At 29.2% G+C, this 23,879-nt stretch overlaps 1 protein-coding gene across 1 annotated transcript in view; it reads right to left on the bottom strand.

Annotated features, from left to right (window-relative positions):
- Positions 1-4,307: 4,307 nt before the first annotated feature.
- LOC107451260 (QRFP-like peptide receptor) overlaps positions 4,308-23,879 on the bottom strand; it is an 89,779-nt gene continuing 70,207 nt past the window's right edge. The window contains exons 6-8 of the mRNA XM_016067306.4: positions 9,204-9,409; positions 7,762-7,891; positions 4,308-6,337 (exon numbers count right to left, since the gene is read on the bottom strand). Of these exons, the coding sequence (XP_015922792.1) occupies positions 6,005-6,337; positions 7,762-7,891; positions 9,204-9,409 (669 nt within the window). The 3' untranslated portion in view covers positions 4,308-6,004. The remainder of the gene's footprint in view (positions 6,338-7,761; positions 7,892-9,203; positions 9,410-23,879) is intronic.

Genomic DNA, 23,879 nt, shown 5'->3' with positions numbered 1-23,879 from the left:
ATAAAAGGATGCTGAGAGTGAAAATAAAAGGGAAAAACTGTAAAGATAGATTTCAAAGATAAGTATAAAGAACTACGAAAGAAGAAAAACACACGGGAATTAAAATTAAAGTTTAACTTTCAAAACAATGAAAGAAAAACTAACAGTCAGAATGATCTAATATTTTATCTCAGTATACATGACGATATGGGAATTTATTTTACAGAAAGAGAAAAATAGTTTAAAAGTGGATCGATATAAGATTCTCTACTCCTTAAACGATGCTTACGATATCTTCAGAACATGAAAAGATATGGAAACTTGTTTTACAGAAGAAAAAGCAGTTTAAAATATGATCGATAGATGTTACTCTACTCTTCAAACAATGCTTGAAAACGATGGTTTTGAAAGATATGCTAATTTTTAGCATATCTTTTAAATTATATTTCTTTTAAATACCGAAAATTACATTTCTGATTAAAAGGCGGGCAAGGTACATTTTCTGTTTTTATGCATGTGAGATATCATGAATATAATTGAAGGATCTGGCTCTACATATGAAGCTGTATTGTAAAAATGAATATTGGGTGACTAGGTTCCCCATCTTTTATCCATCCCATCTTTTCCCCATCCAGGTAATTTTCAAGACGCACGCCTATTCTTTATTAAACTTTTTGCAATTAATTTCTTTAAAAGCAGTAATTATTTAACATCTTAAGAGGAGTACAGCTCCATCTATCCGTAAATGTTTGAACTATTTTTCTATGCGAATGGAATTAAATTACTTCGTGTACACTCAATGGAAATATCTCGACATAACGACCAGTTCTCCTTTTTCATAACCTTTTAAAAATTAAACTTAAATTTGAATTACACTAAATATTGCACATATTTCTCATATTTTATAGTTTTAAAAGATAAAAGGTAGCAATAATTAAGGAAAATAATCATATGCTGTATAAAAATTGTTTTATGAGGAGTAATTAATCAACGACATATTTTTTTCCATAAGTTCCTTAAACTTTTTCCTTCATCAGCATGACAGTCTAGTACAGGCCATCAGAGCCGCCTGAACGAGTCATTTCCACTTGGCTCTATCAGACACTAGGTTTCTCCATCTATTGATGCCCATAGTTTGAAGATCTGATTCCACAAAATCAATTCATCTGGTGGTTGGTCTTCCCCTTTATCGGTTGCCTGTAAACTTTCCAAAATTCAGCTTCTAAACTGGGTCACTATTATCCTTTCTATAGATGTGACCTAGCCATCTTTTTCTAAATTTAATAACTTAAATTATGTTTCGTTGTTTAAATTTTAACTACACTTCCTTGAACTGTACTGTTAGAAACAGTGTCACAAAACTGTTTTCAAATTTTGCGCAAATTTGCTGCGTATTGTTTTAATTTGCTGCAACCATAACAGCATGAAACCATATTTTTTTAACCATATTCTTATAGAATCGAAACCATTTTCACTTGAATATAGCGATACTTGTTCTCAATTTTTAACTAGGAAAAGAAGACACCAATTTTACACCTGATTAAGGTTATAACAAATTTGCATTATCTATTTGTTCGATATTTCGATATTATGGTTCAATGTTGAACTTATTTTTCAGAGGTTGTGGAATGAATCAAACAGGGACATTTTATACTGAGTTTCACATCACATATAGTTTTATTAAAAAATAATACAATGTGAAAATAACCATTATTTGATTTGTGCGTTGTGTACTATTCAATATAACTTATGCATTTTGTTTTCAGATTTTCCTGCAGGTTTCAAGCTGGAAAATTCCCTGTCCAGTGGTAATCTTGTTATGGTTTTCTTAATCTTAGAATCCAGTTAAGGTTTTCTTAAGGTCTAAATCAAAAGGTTTTTTGTTCCATATTTATTATACAGATAATAAAGAAACACCAGATTTGTTTCTTAAATTTAAATTTTATCGATACCGTAATTATTAATACTCAAATAGTTAGATTAAAAACTATCAACAATGTCCTATATATCTTATAATTTCAGTTCTGACGATATTGCAATGAAACAGCATTGCAATATCTCGCTACATATTGCATTGCAATACGTAGCAAACTGTTAAGTAACACCCGCCATTTAGTAGTTTTGGGGAAAATGTATAAATTCGTAAGTTTAGTTTTGGAGGAGGAAGGAAAAAAGAGTTTCATGGGGGATAAGCTTAAATATTGCTATATGAGCAAATTATGTCTTGTTTTTTTTTCAATGCTTTTTTAAACATTAAATTGAACAAAATGAATGCATATATATTGGACTGAGAGTGTTAGAAGTTATCCACTATATATTGTAGATACCTTTTTTTCAAGATTGCTCAAAAACACATGCATTGTAAAACATTCGTGAATATTTTTCTGAAAAACTGTGAAATATGGGAAACAATGACGCGAAAACATTCGAATAGACTTCGGTACTCGGAACAAAAAATGTTCCGAAAACTAAACGCAGTAACCTCGAGCTGACAAAAGATTAATATCAAGATGCAGTTTTGTTTAACTATGTAATCCTACTAGTTGTAATAACTTTGTCTGGTATCATTCCATTTCAGCTTACTAGATGTGTTGGACCCGTTAATAGGTGAAATTTAAAAATAATTATTTTTATCTATGAAATCCTTATAACATCTAACTATTCTTTCAAATTGGGTTTATTTTTATTCAATTTAATGTAAAATAAAAAGAAATATATAGGAAGCTATACATCATTGAGAATGGCCTATGCTTTAGTTTCTCTCTATCAACCTAAATACTACCTAAAATGTTAAGCAATTTTTGACAAATTACTGAGAGGAAAGTACCTAAAAGTTTGCCACTTGGCGCAACTTTTTTTTAGATTATTTGAATTATTTTTACTGCATTATAACAATAATTACAGCATTTAGTTCAATGGTTTGATGCAGTTCAACTAATACGTTATAACATACAAAGTGACAACCTGGTTTAAATTTAGTAACAATTCCTATATTTTACTTACGTTTCATAAAAAAGGCAGCAAAGAGGTCAAAACAATATTTATTGGTCACAAAGAATTACAATTCGGTTTATATGGAATCAGTTTTTACACATATTTCTACCATTTACATCAATGAAAGTTTATAAATGGTATGAAAAAAACGATATTGATTTTACTTGACTTTCATTTTGACCACAAATTATGCAATACTTTGATCTTCCAAATCTCTTAGAGTTTACATAAAAATTACAGGAGGCTTCCAGCATAAACGAAAAATGTGTTTATATAGGCAGTTTCTTGAAACTTTGCTTTTCCTACTGAAAAAGTTTAATTTGGAATTACGATTCCATTGTTAAACTAGTAAAACGTTTTCTCTTTCCCATTATCTTAACCTTGTTCTTTATGACTTCATTATATTATCAAATCTCAGCGTATTTTTATAGATTTGGTTAAAAATAATTAAATTTGATTGTATTTATCTAGCAAAGGCAAAAACGACAAGATTTATTTACCTGCTTGTTTACTTACATCATTAAAATTATATAATTATTTTATGCTATTGTTCAAAAGTTATTTAATTTTAAACTATATATAATGCAAAACTTTCAAAGGATAAGTATAATATTGAAATATGCAGTAGTGTTCGTTATAAATATATTCAAATATACAATAAGAATTAATCAGATATCATTCAGCACTTTTTAAAAGTTTTATATTTTCCTAAAAGATGTACTATATTGAAATTCTATCTTGTTACAGATATAATATAGGCTAGAAAATATATTAATTATAATATATTTTAATGTAGACATGTTAATCTTGAGTTTAATTGCATTTTATTTTATTAGCGTCGTGGTATTTAAAGTAATTTGATAATTTTCAAAATACATTGGAAAATAAAAAAAATAAATTACTAACTCTATCTTAAGATATATAAGATGTAATATGAATCAAAAAACTTTTCATGGTTGCATACTTCAAACCTTAAGAAGGATACTTTTTAAATTGACTAGCTGAACATGTTCAGAAACAGAACATGTTCTTTAAAGCCAACCCTTCTTTGTCACATTAAAATACAATTCATCATTCATTATCACTCTCTTTAAATACTCAACTTTAATCGTGTTCACATTTAATATATGCATATTAGTCAGAGGATGTTAGGAATTTGCATAAATAAATTCACTTTTAATAAGAATATCAATAAGATGCTCATATTGTTCCCTTATATATATACATAGCATATTCTTTGAAGACAAATTTTGACAGTTTTAGGAATGTTCGTCAAATTTATCTACATTATAGGATGGAAAATAATTATCTGCACAATAGAATGACAACGAAACTTTTTCATTATTTTTTTTAAAGGAAATTGCATCTGCCATCTAGATTTTGACAGATTGGTCATCAGATTTTGAGCTATTTTAGTGACCTATAACTAATTCATTGTTTTCTTAATTATTCTAGCCAACATCAGTACGCTTTAAATATAAATTTTGATTCTAAAAATAAATTTAATTCGACTATTTGAATGACAAATCAAGTTGCAGTAAAGTTTTTTTTTTTTAATTTCTTCAAAGAAGTTTTAATTTTAAAACAAAAATGCATCTAATTACAACCGTTAAATTTTTAAAGCGATTCTTAAATTTTTTTTTTAAAGTTACCATGTGGAAAAAAAACATTTGATACCGTAATGATATTACCATGTACATAAATACAAAAAATAGAATACTTAAAAATGTTTATGTACCTCTTCATTGGGAATTTAGATACGATCATATTCTTTAGAGCAGTGTAACTCCTCTAATCTCAATTTTAGATACACTGTCAAAAATTCCGGCACTATGGGTGCATCATCTATAAAATATTATACCATAATTTTTACAGTAATTTTCCTATAATTAAAGTGATTCAGCAATATAACTGTAATCATTACTGTATATCAGGCTTTTTTTCTGTGGCTATTGTTTTTTTGTTTTGTTTCATCAAGTTTTTTATTTAGTGGCATTCCGCTAAAAATGGAGTTTATGTACAACGTACCAGCACCTTGAGTACCGGTACTATGATTGGGTTCGAAATTTTTACTGTATAGATGAACTGATAAGAATTTTTTGATGCTCAATGGACAGTAACATAATCTCCCCCAGTTCAATTTTTAAAAAAAGTATTGTTATTTTATGATAAGACATTTTCTCACTCAAGATATCTTTGAAAATATACACAGATAAATACTGAGATGTTTCGCTTAATACCTAGGTTTGGTTTGGTTTTGAACACTGCTCCATCACTATTGTTTTATATTGACATACCAGGCTTAGTATCCGCATTTTGTTGACCTGTTTTTGAGTAATGACATCCATGTCTCGATACATACTTTTTTTTTTCTTTTTCGAATAATGACATACTAGGTTTTGAAGCTACATTTCATTATTTATGTACTTATTACTTCATCACCTAATTTGGTAACTACATCTGGTCCATTCTTTTCGGATACTGTTTAAGTTCCGCTGTTCACATTGACATGCTGTTAAACACTGACATATCCTGAACAGTGACTACATTATGTTCACTTTTCTCATGTCTTATGTAGTATAGTTCTATTTCTGGCACATTCTGGTTACTTCCAAATGGGACATTAGGTGAACCATTAGTGTATTGTGTATGCTCTCCACTACTTTGTTAATTTCTTAAAGTGACGGAAACATTGTATACTTTGTATTTTAAAAATATCCAAAGTTGCGAAGATCGACATCAATTCTATCTAACAAACACAGAAACATGTAGTTAAAAATGTCATAAATATGGAAGGGTTTTTAAGTGGATGATTCAATAAATAACATATAAGCTCATTAGGAAGAGGGAACGTATTTCAGATATGGAATATAAATAGCAACCACACGAGGAAAAAGTGAATTACAATATAAATAGGAAACATTCTCAAGGGGCGGTCTCAAACTCTTACAAAATTACTTCAGGGAGAGTCGAACTACATAGCCATAGCCATTCTATTCACAGGTTTAATTGTGATCGCCCCCTTCAGCCATCAGGTGATGAAAGTAGATCTAGCATAGCTGACGGAAGTTGTACCTGTTCGACTCAGAGCTCTTTGTACCCTCTTCTTCTGGGTCTTACCGCACATGCAGGTGAGAAAGGCTGCCTTGAAGCTGTTTCTGAAGTTAGCACTCAGGAACCCATAGACGCAGGGATTTATGCAACTGTTGAAGTAAGATAAGAGATGGAAGGCTGTTCTCATGGGTTTTAAATAACCGTAATTGAGTCTATCGAGGATATCGAAGGAAGTGAGGACATTGGTGATGAGAATCGGTCCCCAACAGATGATGAAAAGAATCACAACAGCCACTAACATTTTTATAACCTGAAAATGATACAAATTTTTAAAAAATATTTATTCCAGTCAGTGACTTATGCTATGAAATATGATACATTGTATCCCATTCAATTTGTCTCTCCTAGTTCTCAACTATTTTATTTAAACTCGTCGTTATCATTCCTTGTTAGTGAATATTAGGTAATGAGTTTCATGCTTATAAGAAGATAATTACAGCAACCCATGCCCGGTGAGCCCATATAGATGCCTCATCACGCGAATCAGCCTCGCCCAGAGCGAGTGCTAAGCAATGCGTACTTACATTAGATACAGAGCCCAGAGTCACACCAGATATAAATAACCCCAATCACCTCGACAGGCTGAGAGGAGACCCATGAGCAGTCCAGCCCCAGATTCAGACCCACAGGGCGGTAGCACCAAACCGACAGCAGAGAGACAACTGCCACATCGCAATCCACTGAGCGCCGTCAGACTGGAAGGCCCAAGAACCTTCTTTATTAATAACAAAATAATTAAAAAGCAGTTGAAAATTATTATAAAATTGAAAAACATTAAGGCAATTGAGGAACCAATGGACTGCTCACAAAAGATGGAGAAAGTTTTACTTGTATTATAAGTTTATGTTTATAACATTGGAATCATAAGTCAGATTCATAAAACGAAAAACAAGGTTAATTAGGCTATACTTACTTAGATAACTTTGTTAATAAAATTAATCCGTATTTGCGATACATGGAAAGGAATATCATAAAGCCCTTTAATTGTTTGATCAATCACAGCCTCTCAAAAATGTGAATCAAAAATTTTGTGTTGATATTGTGATCTATACAATTTTGAAACAATAAGTAATTCAACCAATTAATATTGACTTGAGTTGTTTGAGCCAAAAGCAAATATTCTATTCACTAAAAATTTTACCTTTTGTAACAAATAATATGTTTTGCTTTTTTTTAACTAACAACATTATAAAATTAAGCGAGAAGCTGCTGGAAATAATCGAAATAACCTTGATTTATTTTCCTTTATTTATATTTATATTTCGGATGATACACATAGAGCTAAACTAATTGCAGAAATTTAATACTATAAATACTTGCTTTAACCTCAAATATTATTAAAGTTATTACTGGTAATACGAAAGAAAATAAGTTATTTAAATGAAACAACGCATTAAGTTGGTAGCTTTAACAAAAGAATTATATAAAATCCCAAGTTTTTAATTTAGGAGAATTTAATATCGAGGGGAAACATTGTTTCAAATTTATATAATTTAATTCATATATTTTATAATCATTTTTCTTTCGCTTGAATTAAATTAAATCAATGAATTAGGAAATAATTTCGTATCAATTAAAAATATACTGCGTATTATTAAAACTTGATATATTTTTAATTGATTTTTGATATTCCTTTTTTTTTTAAATTTTTTTTATACATTACCCTTAGCTTACCTGTTTGACAGTTGTGTTGTCCGCTTCTAACTTTTGAAGTTTTGGCTTTTTCATTTTAACGTTTGAATTGTTGTAAGTCAAAAATTGATTCCTTGGATGAGTTTCCTTTAGGGCTATTTCAGTACCAGGCCTATAATAAAACAGATTATGAAATCGCGAATTATGAATTCGAAAATTCAAATTGGAAAAAGTAACAAAAATTTAGTCTTTCAATAACTTATATTTTTTTAAGATATAATAACATTTATTCTGTTTTCATGAAATTACTTTGCTAGCATACCATACTATAATGTGGAGTTATATACTGGCTCTGTAGTAAGAAATTTATCAAAGGAAGATATGTTTTATTGAAAGGAACTAGTAATAACCTATAATAAATAAGTTTTTAATCATTGGAAAAATAAGTGGTTAATTGCTTAAAGCAAATGCAGAAATTTTCATTTTCAAAAACTTGCCTTTTAATGTTTAATGACTTTTCATAGTAGTAAAGTAAGGAGGCTCACTTTTTGTTTTTAAAAAACTGACCATTTATTTTAAATTTTAGGTATATATGCAGATTTATTTTTCATATGTATGTATATTTATATATAAATGTAAGTATAAAACTTAAAATAGACTAACAGTTTTCTAAAAATAAAAAATGTGCCCACCCTGATAATGAACCTGTGTTCGCACAAATATTTTTATATGAGAGATGAACAGAAAAGATCCTTGCAATTATTCCACTGTGACAAAAATACTTTTAATGAACAAGGCATTTTAAACAACTTTATAGGCTGTTAAGAAGTAATTTAAGCTATTAATTTAAGCTATTAATTAAGCAAGCAAAAGTAGTTTATATATATTTCTGATACATTTTTGATACTTGTTAGTCTTGGTGTAATTAGAAAATTAATGAAATATACTTGCACAATTATTTGAACCTAAAAGGGACATTATTGCAAAGTTTCTTTTATAAACATTTATACAGCACATATATAGAAATAAAATTTATTGTTATGCGTTTAGCTCTCTCTTCATCAATTTTTCTTAGATAGTAAAAAGCTTTATTAAATTACGCTTTTCTTCGAGCTTTCATTTATCAATTGAAAAAGAATTTGAAAATTTAAATGTTCAGTAACTAATATTAGGTAGACTGGAAAGTAATGTCGTTTCGGTGCATTTGATATTTGTAATCAAGATTTTATTTTTAATCTATAATCTATTCACCCTCGTTAGAAGCAACCTTTCAATGCCTGATCGAAAATAATCGAAATGGATCGAAAAAAAATTATTTGGTTTTTAGGACTAACGAATATTTAATGTGCCGAAACGACATTAATTTCCGGTTCCCCTAATGCTTTTTAATATACAGTCTTATATCAAAATTAGAATGGCAATTTAAATAAATATTATTTTTATGATAATTAAATTAGTTTTGAGATTACGCATGCGTAACTTACATTTCACCTGAGACCATGCTTGCTCTGTCTTTCATCACTATCCATAATTGGTGACATATTTTAGAATACGCGAAACCCATTATTAAAGAAGGAGCGATGAGAATTAGAAGCATCATATAGACTTCATAGCTTCGCCAAAGCCATGGTTGATGCCAATTACGAACACACCAGAATGCTTTGTATCGTTCTCCTACTTCTATATGAATCTACAAAAATAATTCAAAAAATTATCATCATTGCAATTTATATTTTTTTGATATTTTATTAGGGAGCCAGAAATGCATTCAGATAGAATGTGAAGAAAAAATTTAAAATAAAATAAGCATTTTATTAAATTTTACAGTAATAGCTTATAATAATAATTATTTTGCATAATAGTAATAGCCTAATGACTACATGACTAGTAGTTATGTAGTAATAGCCTATAATGATATAATTGTGTATACATGATAATTATTTTGCTTCTGAGAGATACTTTCTACACTGACCATGCTTTTAGATTCTATTCCACCTACTCCCTCTGTTAGTTTACCAGCTTATAGTGCTTGTTGATCGGACTTTATTTCTCTAATAATAGAGTCATATATTAACCCCTTCCTTCTCACTCCCGTGAAAATGACGGGGTGAGTTTTTGCTCTCTATTTCTCTCTCCCGTGATATTGACGGGCTGGAGTGTTCAGTAGTAAATCGGCAATAAGAATAAAACTAATTCATTTATTTTGCCCGGAAAATATTTTATTTCTCATTTTACTCACCAGAAAGCAGTACCAGGATAATTTTTAAGGTAGTTTATCAATAGTTTATTTTAAACTAGATTTCATCACTAATCGAATACGTAATACAAATACAAAAGCCAAAAAATAGGCACTTTTATGACTGTTTTCTTGAAAATTTACCGATCGCTAAGGGGTTAAAGAGATCTTTGTAACACGGTGAAAGTTTGCTTGCAGATTACTCTTGTACTTTTCAGAAATTATCTAAAGCAGGTTCTTTAACCACAATTATTAACTTCTTTGGCTTTCTAATCGTTTTATTGGCGAACACGACCAGTATATTTCAATGCTAATTTTAAAAGGTATTAAATATCCAAAATCTTTAAAAAAAATTTAGGTTTAAGTGTATTGTAAAAAAGGTTTTTAAGAATTGAAAAAAAAAGTTCCAAAATAGATTAGAAACTAACAATAGTCAAATTTAAAAATTCCATGTATTTAAAATTTGAACAGCATATACTCATCATTGAGCCCACTGCAAAGTCTCAAAAGGGATGTAGAGGCAGAAATATGTGAGAGAGATGTTCGTTGGCTGCCAGTAGGATTCGAACCAAGGACCTTCGTGTTCATAGTAGGAAGCTTTAATCATCATAGTTGTACACCTCAGTTCAGGACGAGTTATTGCATACATGTATCATTACATACATATCTTTCGTTTAAAAGTTTTTAAAATGAAGCAAAATAAAAAAAAAAATAAAAAAAGTAAAATTATCCAGATCATAATTTTCAAATTGCAATGGACCACTGAGATTGAAAATTAGCATACCATAAGATGTCACTGCGGCGGCCACAATATTAAGCTTCCTAACTCTCCCTGAACTAGACTGTATATCTACGGTATTTAAAGCATTCTTATAAGAACATGTCTCATACATATTTCTCTTCTCATCCCTTTTGAAACTGTGCTTTTTGCTCAAAAATGAGTATATGTTGTTTCGATTTTGAATACACAGGGTTTTCAAACTTGAATTTTATTTATTTCGATGCCATTTTGAAACATTTTGGCTCAATTTTGAGAAACCCTTTCTTACAGTGTAACTCCAATTTACGGTAAAATTTATCAGGTAATTCAAACATATTTTATTCATACTGAAGATATATTAATTACGAATTATAGATAATAATTCTCAATTAAATCTTTTGATTAAGTAACATAATTTATAATTTAAAAAAAAATGAAACATAAAAAATATTCAAAAATCAGCTTCGTGTAGCTTAAAAATCAACAAAACGAAAATAACTATGCTTAAATCAAAATTTTCGGAATTCTGACGATTTCAAAATTTAAGACTCTTATAAAAACTATCAATTTTAAAAACATTTTGAAAAATATGAAGGTAATAAAAATTACTGGTAGTATACGAATGATATAGTTTAATAAAAATTGCACGTGTTTCTTTAAATCATATGAAGAATTGCTGAATAATAAAGTGAATGTAATTAAGAGTATCTTCAGCCTTAGCATAATTCCTAACTATTTCAAACAAAGCTTATAATTTACTGTTTTCGTATTGTTTTCCATCTTGAAGTTCACTTGTTTTCGATGAATTGTTAAAAAACTCAGTCTCCAAACTTAATATCTCAATTTAAGACATAAATTCACTTTAAAAGAATTAAATAACGAGGACTTACTTTCAACATTATATAAAAAATTTAAGTTATGAAAAGCTAAAATCTTTTAAATAAAATATGATGCAAAATTAAAAAAAAAATAATCTTGAAGTAACCATAACCCAAAGCGTGGTTATTTTAGGATCATGCAATTACTTTTGCATTCGGGAAAAGAAATGTTTTCGAGAATCATCCTTCCCGAGTTTTAAAAATGCAAATTACTTTCTCTAAAGCAGCTCAACATAATAATGCAAAAATCGTACTTTATTTATTTCATCATAACAGAGAATTATTTTAGAGAACTATTGTTGTTTGCCGTGATATGGAATGAAAAATGCATGCTCGAAATTGGGAAAAAATACATTTTTGCACATAGAAATATTTTTGTCATTGTTATGGATCTTTTTAAAATTTGATGAACACAAACAAGAAATAAACATGCTGGGTGAATAGATACTATAAGAAGCTTTGAAACAGCTTTTATATTCGAGAATTTAGATTATACAATTATACATCACATGCCATAATAATTTATATCCTGGAAAAGAAACGAAAAATATAAGAAAACATTTCAATATATATATATATATATATACTAGTAGGCTGCCCCCCTGCTCGCTAACGCTCGCCAACCCCCAAAAAATGCTACGCAATCTTATATGGTTTGCTTCGCAAACCAAGCTCGCTTCGCTCGCTACTAACTTAGATACATTGCAAATGCACAAAATTCTAAGAATTCAAAAGAATCATTCAAATCCATATAAAAACTTTTTTTTTAAAAAAAATTACATCTTTTTAGTAAATACTAAGTCATTAAAATAAATTTGAATTCAAATAAATGACATGCAATTCGTTAAACCTATTAGAAATGTGCTATAGTATAATTTGTGATATAAATCAAAAATCGTCAAATAAATTCGTAATATATAAATTCGTGAAAAAAAGCGCTTTCGATAAAATAATAAAATAAAGATCTATCGACAAAGACTACTCATTTCTTCCTAGCTTAATAGTATGAGATTGCAGCAGCTGATGCTCTCTGGTTACTTCAGTTTCCGTTTTTAAAAGCGCTATATGTTGAGCCACCTCAACTAGATTTGTCATGTGACATTTTTAGCGGCAATCATTGGTCGATTTTTTAGCGTTGCCATTCGGCGAGTTGCAATGAGGTTTTTTTCGTCGAAGTGTAAGAGAAATAATAACGTAAACAAAACAAAGCAAACGTTGCCACCGACGGAAAAGAAATACAGCCAAAATTTGGGAGCCACGTAAGAGAATTATATATATTAGATTATTACATTATATTATTTAAACAAATTTGATGAGTTCACAACCGTGATTTAATATTTTCTTTTACGAAACGGGCGGATATATTAAATATTAATTTTGCTTGCATCCCATTGTCCACGAAACTGATAGCTAAGTTCTTAAGCATTTAATAGATCCCTTTAACTGTAATTTATAACAGTATATAAATGTTATTTTTACAAAGTAATAATTGTAAAAAGGTTAATAAGCCTGAGGTTAATAATGGCTGAGTAGTAGAACTTCGCGCTCCCGTGCCACAGGTCCTGGGTTCGATCCTCGGGCCGGGCAAGGTTGTCTCAGCCTTTCATCCCTTCAGTGGGTCGATAAACGAGTACCAAGCAAGCTTGGGAACTAAACACTGGGGGTTTTGCGTTAGGCTGACCATCTAACCGAAACATCTGCTCCTGCACCCCAGAGCCCAAGGGCAAGTAAACTGAGATGGGCACAGTAGGCCCTGGCCCTCTTTGGGCTGTCGTGCCACTGAGTTTAGTTTAGTAAGATTAGCCTACATTTCTAAATAACTTTATCTTAAAATGTAGCGGGGAATTACATAATAATAATAAAACAAAGCAATTCTCTTAGTTTTAAACTCTTGAATTAAAAACGTAACAGTAGCAGTACAGGAAAATAGCCTTAAATTAGGGATACAAAAATATTTACAGAAAGACAATACTTGTGTGACTTTTATTAATTTTGTACTGATGATAACTAAAATAATATGGAAATGAATGAAGGAAAAACTGGATCCTACCACGTGATTTTATGGCCAATAAAACTGCATGGACAACAATGGAAAACTGCGACACCATCATTAGATTTTTATATATAGTAAGATATATATATATATATATATATATATATATATATATATATATATATATATATATATATATATATATATATATATATATATATATATATATATATATATATATATATATATATATATATATATATATATATATATATATATATATATATATTATTGTTTTCGGAAGTAGTGTCATTTCAGGAGATTAAACTACGCATGCAGCACCAGTTTATTTAAGAAATGCAATTATTGCTAATATTATCAGGCAGTTTTGTTTCTTTACTGCCAGAAAGGGCAAAAATATGTCAAAATAGCTTTGAAACAAATATAATCGAATTCGAAAACTCCATGTACTTACTTTTGAGTACAGTATGAAATATAGTTATGAAAATTATTGTTATGAGCTTATAGTCACTTTTTAGCGAAATACAGACTCAAAAGTGATGTGGAGATAGAAATGTGTAAGAAAGATGTTCGTTAGCTGCCGGCGGGATTAGAAACAAGGACCTCATGGTTCATAGTAGAACGCTCAAACTACCATAGTTGCCTATCCCGGTCTAGGGAAAGTTGGGAAGCTTTAAATAGTGGCCCACCGCAATGAAACAACATATATTCCATTTGCTTGAATTTTTTTTTTAAATGAAGCAAAATAAGTAAAAAGTGAGATCGAAATTACCGATCTATTGTCTAAGCCAGTGGATTCCAATTTTTTTTCAGATACGGACCCCAAAATGATCGATCTTCTTTCAGCGGAATCTCGATATTTAGAAAAAAATTTATTAGTAAATGTTGAAAAGTACTAATCAACTGAAGAAAACTATTTTTTTTAATATTTAATAAATTAAAATTTTAATTATTATTTTTAAGACATTTAATGGCTGGATAAAGAATTAAATTTTTTCATGGTATAATTTTAACAATACTAGTCTCATTGGATTTTGTGTCAGACGGTTGAATTTGCAGACCTAAAGTGGCATCTAGTCCAGCTCATAATTTGATTTTATTGTATACATAAGCTGAATGTTGTTCTAGATCAAATAAAAATCAAAAAGGACGAAAATGAACGTTGAGAATAATAATCACATCAATATTAAATGACAAATGGAGAATTAATTGGACAAAAATTTCATTACAGAGTTTAGTAACTGATAATGCTATCCTAACTCTCGGTACCCGTGTAACCTCGCAAGGATTCCGCGGAGCACCATTTGGGAACAACTTGCCTTGAAATTGGAAATTACTATGTCATGATGTGTCATTGCGGCGGCCGTTGTATAATATTTCTTAACTCTCCCTGGACTGGGGTGGCTATGGCGGTCAAAACGGCGTACTGTGAACTCAGTGGTCCATGATTCGAACCCAAAAAAATATATATATATATACTAATTATTTTGATCTGTATTTGTTCTACTTCTTGTTTTGTTGATCCTACTATTTAGAACATTCCTAACATTTGTTGAAATCCATGCTTTGTACATAGCTCAAGAAGGTTGTCCTCACGTCATTGACGTATTACTTGTAAAAAATAAATAATATTTTGTGGAGCAACAATTAACTGTAATGATTTTAATTTTTAACGATTTTAATAAATGCCACGGGTGGGGCTTTGGTGGTTCCTCGACCAAGTGTTACTTTTTGGACCTGTGGTGTGGTGCTCTCCTGAGGGGCTTATCACGGCGGCAAGTTGATTTATTCCGTATACCTCACTCCGGGGTGGATCGATGCAGATTATCTTTGCTTCGAATCCCGCTCAAAGCTAACAAACATCCCTCTCACATATTTCTCCCTAGATATCATTTTTGAAATTATGCAATTTACTCAAAAACGAGTATATGATGTAACAATTTTCTAATCACGATGTTCAATAATGATAACATGAGCATAGCATTCAAACTCATCTTTATTTGACTTGGAGTTGCTTTGTCACATTTTTGCTCAAGTTTAACAAAACCTTTTTTACTGTGTAACTTTTCAAAAATACTGAATGGTTAAATAAAAGACAAAACTCTTAGAAAAGGTTGTAAAATTGAGATAAAATTATTTTACGATTTGACTTTTTAAGTGTAGAATGTATATTGAAAAATGGGGAAAAATTTAAAGGTAAAAATTTAAAAAAATTAAAGCTCTTTACCGTTTTATTTAAAAACATTATAACTCTAAAATATATTAATTTTTACATTTGTTTTTTAGATACAATATTTTGTTTATTATTAAATATCGTGTTTTATTCTCAGTAGATAAATATGCGCGTCTAAATTTCAAAGTATGCAAGGTAATTTAAAGAAAATTAATAATAATATTGATGATACAGTAAGTACCCATTGCAACCGTTTGTGAACATTAAAAATACTGGACATTACTGTATAACTAGAAAATGTAAAGGGGTCAGTTTGTCCTTTTCTAGAGCGTTTGTGCGTCGATCAATTAGACTTACATAAACCTACCTAGGGCTATTGGAGTACCTACCAAAATACCTTAAAGGCCTTAGACTTACCTTAAAAGCTTAAGACTAAAAAATTACGGTATAAAATATTGGCACTCAGGATGACAGTGTAATATACAATAAAGTCCGCACTATTGGAATGTTAAGGAAGAAAAAATCTGATGCTGCTTTTTTGATGTGATTTTTATACAGTCATATTTCCTGTAAAATCACTGAATCACTGTAATTAAATCGCTATCACTGTCAAAATAGAAAATATTACTTTACGAAAGAGATTTGCGAATGATGCACCCAAGAGATCATTAATTTTTTCCATAATTTGAACCGGAATTTTTTACAGAGCACTCATTTCCCCATCCGTCATTCTAGGAATAGGTTTCTAAATACAGTGCACAAAATATGGACCATCCTGAATAACTATTGATCTAATAATCAGATCTTCACGTTCTGGGAATCAATCTAAATGGCTCAAGAGGGTGATCTCAAATATGCCAATTAATAAGTGCAGACGATATTTTAAGCTACAAAATCAGAAATAAAAACATGATTTCTCTGAAAAAAGATAACTTTTTTGACATATTTAGATTTGTGACTCTCAAAATATAGGGGGTAGTCACCAACTAGGAAATATGGTCCAAATAGTTTGGTCAGGAGAGCAGTTCAAAGTTTTGACCCGTTAATGTTAATTTTACTTCTTGCATATTTCACTATACCTCGTAAACTTTTTAAGTGAAATTTGAAAATTTGTGAGACACAATTATAAAATTAATTTGTCTAAAGATAATTTCTTCGCTAAAATTAACATTCATTAAATATTTATTATTTCATTTAATAATGGTTGAAAAAAATTTGAATTGTAAGGTATACAATTTTTTGCATAATTTTAAAGAAAATAATTTTACATGGCAAAATACTAAATGTGAGCAAAACCGGTCGAATAGTTCCTGAGAAATGCAACTTTAAATATCAGACTTTTTTATTATAACGAAAATTTCTTATGATAATTTCTTTTCTAAATTCTATGATGATGTCATATCAGTAAAGCTGAGTATATACATAAACCAAAAGTGCTGAGCAATCATTCTCTTCACTGGAATGGAAGTTCGACTCCCAATGTGGACATCACTTTTTCCCTACATTCTATATAACAACAAGCAGCTTCAACTTCATACATTCTTAAATTAGTGAATCTAGACTACAGAAACTCGCAACTCTCTCAAGCAGGCATTAAGAGCAGCATCACAGCTCTGGTCATCACCATCTGACTCACTGGGGGACTCTAATACTATTAATTTCTCACATTAGATGGCACCACAAGTTTAACAAGCTGATGCAAATTCTATGACTGTATAATATTTGAAACATGATTCAGTCGCAATTGAAAGTTACTGACTTATTATGCAAATAATACTGTTCTCACGGGTATGGCTTATGAATTACTTAGAAAGGTTATTCCAGTTAATTCCTGAATGGTTACTGACTCTCAGGTGGGATAGTATTGATTTTTTTTTCACCAGAAAAGTTATCGGTATAAATTGAGCACTGCAGATAATATTATAGCAACATTTCTGAATTCTTTTAACAAGTAGTGTAGTAGACCTTTGCACCTCACTGCGCATTGTTAAAAAGTCTACTTTTAATAGAAGTAAGCACAAACTTTTCCTTTTGTTTTCAGGCTTAAAATATATTTTCCATGGGGAGCAAGCACAATTTCTGAAAGTTTTATGCATGGTTCTTCAAAGCATGCCAACAGTTTCCACATAATAGTTTTCAAAACTTTTGTTGTTAGATAACACAATGTTTCCTTAGTGTTTATTGTGTAGTAATTTGGTATACTATAGCCTACGTCGCAGGTTGTGTTATTCCTACTAAATTTAACCCATGAACGGCATTTTCTGCGAGCCTAACTTTAAGCCACAAATAAACAAACGAAGTGTTTGATCGCTTAAATAGCTGTTCGCCAGATTTTATTGCATTATAAAGAAAAGTAATTGATATTCGATTTTTGATTAATAATTGATTTATGTGGATAGTGGCATTTATGTGGATAGTGGCATAGAATTTAGCATTGCGTCATGGTAAATGTTATTCCTACTAAGTGGAAGTAGTTGTGTTTTTTTTTATATTATACCCAATTGCGTGTCTATTGCATAGAAAAAAAATTTGGAAGCAAAATAAACTTTGAAGAACAGCTTTGTGGTTTAGGAGTTCAATTTTATTATGAATTCAAAATAAAATAATGAATTTAGTTGAAATATATATTAATAAATAAAAAGTTACATTTAATAGGAAAAGTTAGTAGAAGCATGGTGACTAATTATATCTTGAAAATTAATGTTGAAGTTAGATCGTTTTTTTTAATATAATTCATGATAAAAACAATTTTTGTTTCTCATATCACACATTAAAAGATGTAATTTATATAAACGCATTTTATAGAAATATTTAAATTCGTATTTTAGTTAATAATAATTTCTTTAAAATTAATATTATGTTGTTCTTCTGTAAATAATAAAAACTCTCAGTCAGTTTTCGTTTATTTATTTTGCGCAGGAGATTCCAAAAAATGTAATATCTATAAACTACTTTTTTAAAAATTTGCTATTAATTATTGTTAACAATAAATGATAAACTTTACATTTTAAAAATTAACAAGTGTTCTTTTTACCAATCAAAATGAAAATGAGATACTAATTACTGAAGAGACTTCTGATTAGAATAAAAAAATACGTTGTGTACGAGATTTTTTTTACAATATTTATATAGAACAAAACAACTTAATTTTAAGATTGATGATATGTAACATGGTGAAAAATAATATTTAAGTTAAAAGTTAATAACCATTTGTAACTTAAAAAATGATAGACCAGTATATATTTGAAACTTATTATCTGTTAAGTCTTGGATCTATTTTACTAATGTTGAATGAGCAAAATAAAAAACGTGAACAACGCAATACTACTGGCATGCTTCTTCTAGTGACTGAAACTTTTGCTTCTCTGCTTCTCAACACTTTAATTTGATGTAAAGTTACTTATTTGCTTTCTACAAAACCCTTTCCAGTTCTAATCAGTATGTATTGTTAAACCCTGTGCATCTAAATAAAACTTTTTGTATAATTACCAGCATTTTTAGAGATAAGATAAACTAAGATTTTTCAAAGCGCATGTAGTTACATTTTGTATTTCCTTTCTCGCTGTGTTCTAGCTTTGTTAATTTATTTATAATCTTTTTTTCTATTGTTTACTGATAATATATATTTTCATGCGTATTAGAATTAATTTATAGGCTAATTGGGTTTATTGCAAAAACATTTCGTTTATGAAACAAGTGCATTTTTAGTAACATATTCGTGCTAATTCTTTCAAGCCATTATTAATTTTAGTTTTTTGCTTTCAGTTTTTGCCCGATAATTACAGTTCTGTTCCTAAAAATGTATTTAGTTTATTTCAACACTAATTATGATTGCAACTATGCAACAATGCTTTTACTCTGTATAAGAATATTATAAAAAAATAGAAATATCGATTTTAAAATAATTTGTGTGATATGAGTGTTTAAAGTAAAAAACATGCATTTGGAAACTAGGTGCCATTTAAAAAATATAGTGGACAGTCTTATCAGATACGTTTCTTCAAAAATTAAGCTTAATATAATGAAAACGTAGCAATTTGCTAAATAACAGTAGTGCTGACTTTTAAAAGTCAATAAATAATGAGTCTCTCCCCTGATTGCTAATTTTTATCTCTAACTATAGGAGAAATATACAGAAACATATTGAGTTTACAATTATTTAAATGATCATCCTCACAGATGTAAAACTATTTTCTTGTGAATAACGATAAACTGCTTACTTTCTCTGAAAAGCTACTCCTTGAATTTAAATATTTTTTGATACTTTGTTTGAAAGTTTCACGCCTCTGAATTGGGTTTGAAATGAGAAGGATAAAATTAAATAGCTTAAATCCATTACATACGTTGCGCTAAAATATTAATTTTTTCGACGGCTAACAAATAAAACAGACTTCAGAAAAAAGATTTAATAATCCTGGTTAAAGCTGAAATATTAGTTTTTAAAGTAATTCACTCTCTTTCAAACGCTCTACAAGTAAAGCTAGAACTTTAAAATCAAGGTAAATAACAGAAAACGTAAATCATCATTATTTTGAAAAACTGAGCTCCTACTATGTGTATGATTTAAAAGGCTATGCTACTAGACTTCTAGAATTCCAGAAAAATCATTTTTCTTCTTCCCTACTTAAAAGGAACCCTGATACTCTAAAAGAATATGTCGAATATTTTATGAGAAGAAAATACACAAGAACTTGAATTTGTAACTTTTGCAAAGCTTCTGAAAGTTTACTGCGTGCACCCAGGAAACTTTAAAAATGAATGGAAGAGTTACCTAAATCATTCCACTTTTCCAATTTAAATTTTTATCAGTCGCAAATCATTGATAATTACATTTAAAATTTTAAAAATAAAGTACAGTTTTTGTGCTACTTATATATTTCGTTTGGTAATAATATTTGTGTAATAAGTGCTGAAAATAAATTGTTTTCGCAACTTCTGCAAATGGTGCGATTTAGGAACCCGTTTTCAAAATTTGTACCATCTGCTATCCAAATAGTACCAGCCATAAAAATAATGAGTAATTATGATTACATAAATAATTAGACAGTGTGTAGCAAAACGAGTTGTTTAATAGCATAATAAGTATTACATTTTCGAGATGTTACAAGTGTAGTTACTTTTAAATAATTCCTTAGAACGTTAATGGTTCGTGCTGCTACGTACTACGAAGTTAAAGCATGGATTTAAAAAACGCTGCTTGTTAAAACTATCTCTTATTTGAGCCAAAAATCAAGTATATAATTCTTAGGTCTTAAGAAATGGAAGAAACTGGTTTGATTGAAGCTATTAAAATAAAAGGCTTTAATCGAGCAGATTGATCTATTAAATCACAATGAAAACCAAGAATTACCATATCGCTACTTGATTAAGAAAAAGTTTCATATTTTAGACGTTTTTCATCACGTATTTCTTCCTGCCAAAAAGAAAAATAGTTTAAATCAAAAGGTTTTTAAGACTCATTGAATTTAATGAAATAGTTTAATTTCTTTCTAACTGATTCACGCATAGATTGAGGTTTTCTTCTGTTGAAAAAGTAATTTTAATTAAAAATTGACTGAAAAGAATAGTTGTATTACTTATTATAGACCTCTCTTATTAATAAATTATATACTTCACTCAGGAGAACTAGTTATCGGGAGAAAATTTTTTCAAAAATTGTTCTAAGCCACTTTTAAACAGTTTGGAGAAGTACAGCTTTAATGACTTGAAAATCAACCTATTCAGTAGTTGAAGTTGATATGTAAATCCTAAATCGTTCCGGCACAATTTAGGACTGCACACAAGGCACAGTTTTTAAAACGTTAACAAAGTGTTATTCCAAAACTCTTAAAACAGTTATCCAGCAGAGAAAGAAGCAGACGATAACAGAATAAGTTGCTTCACAACTGTATAATACATTTAATAATCTATACAATACTTTAGTTCTGCTTGATCCTTACTCAGATTGCTGAAAAATTTCATAGAAAATTTGCAAAACCAATGAACTTAAATCAAAACTTAACACAAATATCCAGCGACTTGATTTTTCTGCTTGGAAATACATTCTGCTGGGAAAAAGCAGAATGTTTGAGCGATTTTTAAGATGCGGGACTGAAATTGCTCTTTTCACCCACAGTCCAAATTTTAGGACACTAGCTTAAATGGCTCTAGAGCGGAACATACACACAAAAACAAACTCATTATTTTATTATCATAAAGATTTGAAATTACAACATTGAAAATTTTACCTTTAATAGTATATTTTTAGCTATAAACAATCTTCTGGTGTTTTCTTTATTTATTATTTTTTGTTTCTGTTTCCCGCTTTGATTACTTTTTTTTTATTTTTAAAAAATGCACTTTTTTTTAAAAAAAAAAAGATATTAAAATATATATGCTACTGTAGCTACTCGAACACATAATCGAAAAATAAAATTTTATATTCATCTTAGTTTAAAAAAACTGCAGGAGATGTTGTTCAGTCATGTATGTACCTTAAAAAAAACTCAATCGGAAAAAAATTATAATTTGCTTCATCACTCAAGAAAAAATGATTTTTAATGGCCTTAATAGTTGCATAATAAATTACTTTTTTTAAAACCTTGACGTATTTAATTATTTTGAAGAAATTTTATTTCCGAATTTTACAATCTTTTTTCTGCTAGAGTGGTCTACGCTTTAAAACATTGCACTTTTCAAGTCATTTTATAAATGTTTCTATGATTCAGGATAAAAATAGCAATTAGGTAAAAAATGTATAAAAATTTAATCGCTTTTATGGAGAGGAAAAAAATAACTGCCAATACTGTTCACACATCTTTTTTTATATTCATTTGAAATGTATAAATAAATTGTCCTGAAGATTTCCTAACTGGTGAAAAAAATATTTTTTTTTCTGTGCATGCACAAATGTTTCATTTTTTGTTTTTATTAAGTTATTTTCCATTGAATAAGAGATACAGATCAGCCGGTACCATCTCGTCTGAAAAGCAAGAGTAGTTAGTACTCAATGCTGACGACACGCCCCACATCATACCGTTTGTCACAAAATCATGATCACAAACTGGGTTCTTGATGAAAAAATACCAAAATAAACTATTTGCATCGAATGTAAGAAAGAATGGATTGTTTCGAAAATGGAATGCTCGCCATCAATTTAAAATCATTCTGAATTTTAAACAAGGCTTAAATGTCTTATTCTAAAAATTATTAATTTCATAATTCAATACATTTGAAAACGAAGAAATGCATTCAAATTTCTTTCCTAAAGAACCCTATTTTTTGTCGAAAACCTAAAGATAAGTTAAAGTATCATTAAGCAAAAGACAGAAGTAAAACTTTCAGAATCTTTGAAAAATCTTTTTTGAGGAGGATATTGTTTGATCCGTAACTGATAAAAACAAAATAAAGTTCTACTTTAGGTGAAAGGAAGCGATGAAAAAAAAAAACTTCTTTCTCGTTAATGCGACATAGATAAAATGTATGTAAGATTATTCTGGGCATATATCTTACAACAAACATCAAGAAAATGATTGATCCTGAAAGAAATTAGCTGTCGTGTCCCAAACTTATAATCTCTATGTAATATGAACTATGCAAAATAAATTGTCTTCTCAAGAAATAAATTTCCCTTGGGAGATTTTTTTGTTCTCTGTAGTGATTTATTCTGTTTTGTACTCTTTACAAGGCCCTGTTTTATAAAAAACATATAACTTAATAAATCTTAAGTATTATCTTAAGTTATAGTGAAAAGGAATTTTCCTAGATTGTAGTGCAAATGTCATGCATTGGAATTTTGTGTATAAAAACATTTTACATATTCCATATTTGAGAAGATTTATAAGAGCATCATATAGGAGATCACTTTTTTTTTCCATTTCATCTTTATTATTGATTGATTCTTTAAAAAAAATATGCTTCTTAATAAATCTGCCGCATATGTATACATTTTATGTATTAGTTTAAATCTAATAACTGCTTTTTAATGCCAAATAAAGAAAAGTAACTATTGAATTTAAATTTTGCGTGACAGAATAACGAACAATAAATGTGCTTTTATCTGTTTAACCCATTTGCAGTTCTACAAAAATTGATTTCTTTTTTAACTTTTAGATTTATTG

The sequence above is a fragment of the Parasteatoda tepidariorum genome, chromosome 7 (assembly GCF_982258835.1).
Source record: "Parasteatoda tepidariorum strain Cologne lab strain chromosome 7, Ptep-v5.0, whole genome shotgun sequence".
In the NCBI taxonomy this organism is placed as follows: Eukaryota; Metazoa; Arthropoda; class Arachnida; order Araneae; family Theridiidae; genus Parasteatoda; species Parasteatoda tepidariorum.
Note: the sequence above shows the minus strand (reverse complement) of the source record. Positions and strands in the feature narration are given on the sequence as shown.